The sequence below is a fragment of the Loa loa genome (genome assembly GCF_000183805.2).
Source record: "Loa loa unplaced genomic scaffold supercont3.359, whole genome shotgun sequence".
NCBI classification, from domain to species: Eukaryota; Metazoa; Nematoda; class Chromadorea; order Rhabditida; family Onchocercidae; genus Loa; species Loa loa.
In genome coordinates this window covers 32655-37932 of record NW_018108539.1, presented here as the reverse complement: position 1 = coordinate 37932, position 5278 = coordinate 32655, and the positions used below count along the sequence as shown (strand labels likewise).

The 5278-nt window shown below is 21.9% G+C and overlaps 1 protein-coding gene across 1 annotated transcript in view; it reads left to right on the top strand.

The window, feature by feature from the left end:
• Positions 1–786, top strand: part of LOAG_18551 (hypothetical protein) — a gene marked incomplete at its 5' end in the record, with an annotated part of 3212 nt that extends 2426 nt beyond the window's left edge. The window contains one exon of the mRNA XM_020451214.1: positions 504–786. Within this exon, the coding sequence (XP_020305025.1) occupies positions 504–743 (240 nt within the window). The 3' untranslated portion in view covers positions 744–786. The remainder of the gene's footprint in view (positions 1–503) is intronic.
• Between the last annotated feature and the right edge of the window lie 4492 nt (positions 787–5278).

Genomic DNA, 5278 nt, shown 5'->3' with positions numbered 1-5278 from the left:
TAATAATAATAATAATAATAATAATAATAATAATAATAATAATAATAATAATAATAATAATAATAATAATAATAATAATAATAATAATAATAATAATAATAATAATAATAATATAATAATAATAATAATAATAATAATAATAATAATAATAATAATAATAATAATAATAATAATAATAATAATAATAATAATAATAATAATAATAATAATAATAATAATAATAATTGTAATTTCGATAATGGTTATCAAATATGTGGTATTAATTTATCTTAAATTAAATCAAACATATCCAAAATGTATGGATGTTTAATTTGAAAATAGTTAATACTTGCTCATTTTACTAAAAATTAGTAGTGCTTTATGTGTATAAAAATATTTATATGTAGTGATAATAATTATTATGATTCAAATTTATAAATAAATAAAATGATCAAATTAAATAAGCAGCACTGGGAAATAATTTTTTTTTACAAAATTAAATATTAAATTGATTTACTTTACAGGTATGGTTTAAGAATCGTCGTGCAAAAGATCGTAAGCAAAAGCGTGAAAGTGATACAAAAGATGGTACAGGACAAAAAATGAGCGCATCTGACGAATCAGATTACGAGGTATCTGATGATGATGATGATTGTACCAAAGTTAAAAAGCATCGTCTATCAACCAACAATGACACAACAAATAACAACACTAGTAATGACAAGGTGACGGAAATCAAAAAAGAACCCAAAAGTACTATTTAGCCTTTTTTTTTGTTTGTCAATCATTAAAAAAACGAATTTTGAACAATTAATAATTAATGGATATATTAAAAATTGAAAACATTTCATCAAATAGTAAACATATATATATATATTGAAATTTATTAGTAGAAAAAAAATTTAAAATTAGAAAAAAAAGAATGTTAAAATTTCTGTAAAATATATTTTTCAAACTAACCGTTTTCATCTTTAATGATAATTTCTTTCTTTTCCTTTTTTTTTTGGTAATTGGTGCATATTTGTCGTTAGACGTGTATCCAAACTGAAATTATGATTTACCGTACATATGTATACATTTTAATTAATTAAATTTTGGAAAATATGCATGAATTATTATGATTGATGAAAATTGTCGGTGAATTTATGTTGATTGAAATAATTCCAAAATTATCATTTCTTATATCGATTATTATTATTATCACTCCAGATCATTAAAAATTATTGAAAAATTCAAGTATGATGATTTTCTTTTTTTTGATTTGAAAACTTTTATAATCGAATGATTGAAATTGTTATTTTTGCAATTTAATTACATCCATAATTATGATGAATAAATTTATACTTTGTAGCAATTTAGATAAAAGTTTTCATTCTGTGACATTAATGCTAAGCGGCTTTTATTGCTATTTTATTTGTAAATTGTGTTTGTTTTTCAAATAGAATTTTTAATTTTTACAAAAAAAAAAGAAAAAATGGCGTCATTGTTATTTGCTTTGATATAAGCTTCCATTTCTTTTCTTTTTTTTGCAAATTTTGCTTTTCAGTTGTTTATTCGACAAAAATTTGAACATTTTTTATTAAAATTTTGACAAAATATCACGGGTTTCACCCATTTTTGTTGTTCTTTTCTTCGTTTTTTCTTTTCCTTTTTTTAAATTTTTCAATGAAAAAGAGATTTACTGAAAAAATTGTTGCAAAATTAAAAAATAATTTACAAGGATAATAATTGTATAGTTCATTTCAATGTACCGTATTTCATTTCCAGTTTTTCATCCCAATAAATACAATTTATTTTCAACAGTAGAAAAGAGTACTAGAAATAAATTATTAAATTATTGAATTGGTGTTATTTGCATTCTGTTCAAAATTTGTAAATTTAAAAGGTTGTTACACAAAAAGGATGAGAGAAAGGGAAAAGGAAGAGGAAGAAAAAGAGAAAGAGGGAGAGAGAGAGAAGAAAAAAAAAGAATGAGAAGGAGGAAAAAACTTTTTCCACTATTTATTTATGTAATTAATCTACCATTGACAATTTTCTATCGTTTCTTTTCCTTCTGATAGATATTTGCCATTAATATGTATTTTCAAAAATTAATTAATTAATTGTTTAATTAATTGAAATAATCCATTATTTGCTAATGAATCGTTTTGGGTACTTTTTTTTCCTTTCGTTTTCTTTTCTTTTTAAATTAAATTTTATGATTATAATTAGAATGCACAATAAATGCAATCTATGAATATCACTTTTCTTTTCTTTTTTTTTTGAACAATTATCAGCTAAAATATACTTTAAACAAATATATATATATTTTATTGATTAATTACGCAATTAAATTACCATATGATTAATACTATATTTTACAGTATACAAAAGGATATTTTATAGTATACAAAAGAATATAACTTGCCTTTTATTGAAATATTTTAGCTCTAATATATCATTTCTTTCCCAAAATTTAAATCATTATAAACAAGATTGGTACACTTTTCTATAAATAGGCAGACAAACACATACATATATATATATATATAATTTCTTAAATCGTAATATACACAGGCTACAGTTATACGATATGAAAATATTGAATTAATAGTACAATACAGTACTTATACCTATTATTTTCCATTTTCTTTCTCTCTTCTACTATTATTAATTCAATTTTTTTCTTTTCTTAAGTAATATTTGAAATTAAATGGTAATGATTTTTTTTAATAATTTTTTTGAAATTTTTAATTTTTAATTTTTGATTAATTCAATTATTGATTATCCCGATTTCGTGCATCTTACATTCATTTCATTTCATTTTCTTCCTATATTTTTCGTCATTTAAAGTGTATATTTCAAAAAATTTAATTGGAAATCTTTACAAGAAATTAATTTAAAGAAGAATTATTAGCCATTTATTGATTAATTATCGCAATAAAATTATTAACATCTATGACATCAGCTATCATAAATACTTTTTTAAGCGTTTTTTTTTTTTGGAAAAAAACTTGAAAAGATGAAAGTTTAAATTTTTTCGAAGTAATGCCTTATAAGTGGAATTCAATCTAATTATTGTCTACTCGATTTGGTAGAACTTAAGCTTGATTTAAATATAGAGTTATTGATTGCCAATATTTTGTTTTTAAAATTTTTGTAAACAAAAACTTAAAATTGTATTTAAAGAAAAAGGGGGAGAAAAAAATACCAAAGATTACGGTGTTCTCCTTACGACATCCGATTGAGAGAAATGCTAAATCCGTTTTTTCTAAATGTAGCAAGTGGTACTGTAATTTGATTATTTGTAACTTAATCGGATTGTCTGATTTCATCACTTTGTCAATCATTTTCGTTGCGACACATTTTTCGCTTCAGATGCTTATCCAATTGTCAAACGTTATCAGTAAAGAAACAAATATGGAAAACCTGTTTTACTTTCTGTTTGTTCATATTTCATCAACGCTAAACTTTAATTCATACATTTTTCATAGTTTTTAAAATTTTCCAATTTTTTGGGAACTTTTTTAAAAATTTTAAAATTTTAACAATTACCAGTGTAGTACCAACAAAAATAATATTATTTCGTAATAAAGTGCTCGAAAAATTTCTAAATAATTTTTGCAAATTTGAAATTTCCATCGTTTATTATTTGAAAAAAATTTGATAAAATGAAATATATTTAATGAAAATTTATTATTATTACTACTAAAAATTTTGATTTCTAGAATAAATTATAAATTATTTTTGATAAAAAGAAGTGTGTGATTTAATCAGTGGTGATAAAAAAAAAAGATTAAATAAAACATTTTAATTATCATTAAAGCAATACCGATTAATAAGATATGGAAGAATATAGGTAGGAGAGAAGATAAAATGGGAGGTGAATGTAAAATTATCGTTTAATCAAATAAAACAAAAAAAAAAAACTACTCAAAATTAACAATCTCTTTCTTTCTTTCTCTCTCTCTCTCTATGTCCTTTAGGAAATTGATTTGGACAGAAAGGTACACACATATAACCCATTACGCTCAACTACCGAATTTCTCATTTTATTCCTCTCTTTCCCTCTTATTGTCCCATCTTTTGTATAACCTTTCCCCTTTACCTTCCTTAATTGAATTATTCATACCTCAATGAATTCATCAATTTCATCTCCCCGAACTCTCGATGCTTTCATTCTATTCACCTCTCTCATATGTATATAATTAAATAGAAAAAATAAATAAAATCGTTCCATTGTACTAAAAGAAAAACCTGAAAAAGTATTCTAAAAAAGTACAATGATAAAGAAAAAAGGTAAAAAAAATATTTTACAGAAAAAAAAAAAGATTAAAAATTCGTTTTTTTCTTTACTCATAAAATTTACATCTAATATAATATTCAAATTTTGAAATTATTATTCCTATCAAAAATTCTTAATGAAATACATAAAAAGATTATTATTATTTAATTAATGAAATACAAAACTTTTCGAATACATCGGATGTTTTGATTTTTTATTGAATATATTTAGATATTACTCCTTCTTTTTTTCAGATTAAAATTTCTACTTATATCTTTTAATTTTTTTTTTTTAAATGAATACTTTTTATTGAATGAATGAGCAATTAAATTGCAAAGTTATAAACGAATTAATTATTAGCTAATTAATTAATTAACGTTAATTTCAAGAATCAGTTGTATAGTTGATAGTGTTTACAAGAAAAAAACATTCTTCAGTTACATTCAATCAAATTCATTGCAAAAATATTACTTTTCCTTAATATTTCGACAATACAAACAACAAACAACAATGAAAATATTATTATGGAAGGGATTATTTTAATTTGTTAAAACTTTTTTACATTCATTTAACATATTGATTATTCTAATTTACATATATTTCTCCAAATTTTATTCCTTTTTATTACTTTTGTACTACTGTTAATGAATTAATTAACTAATATGATAAAAAGTTGTAATAAGGTTAAAAATATATTGCCAACATATTCTGTCCTATTTATGTTTTTGTCACCAAAAGTAAATAAAAAATATTTGGTGCAAAAGTATTAATGAATAGTATAAGTTGTCATTGGTATAATATATGCATTTATTAAGTTCTATTAATAAGCAAACAATCAATTTGTCTGAATATTGAAAGCATTGAATGAAGCTTAACATTTCACACATTTGTTTAACGAAAGTAAACAAACTAAGTGAATATCCCAAAGTTTACATTGGGTATCATCCTCTTTATTACTATCACTTCAAGTAAAAGTAGTAGTAGTAGTAGTAGTAGTAGTAGTGGTAGTAGTAGTAGTAGTAGTAGTAGTAGTAG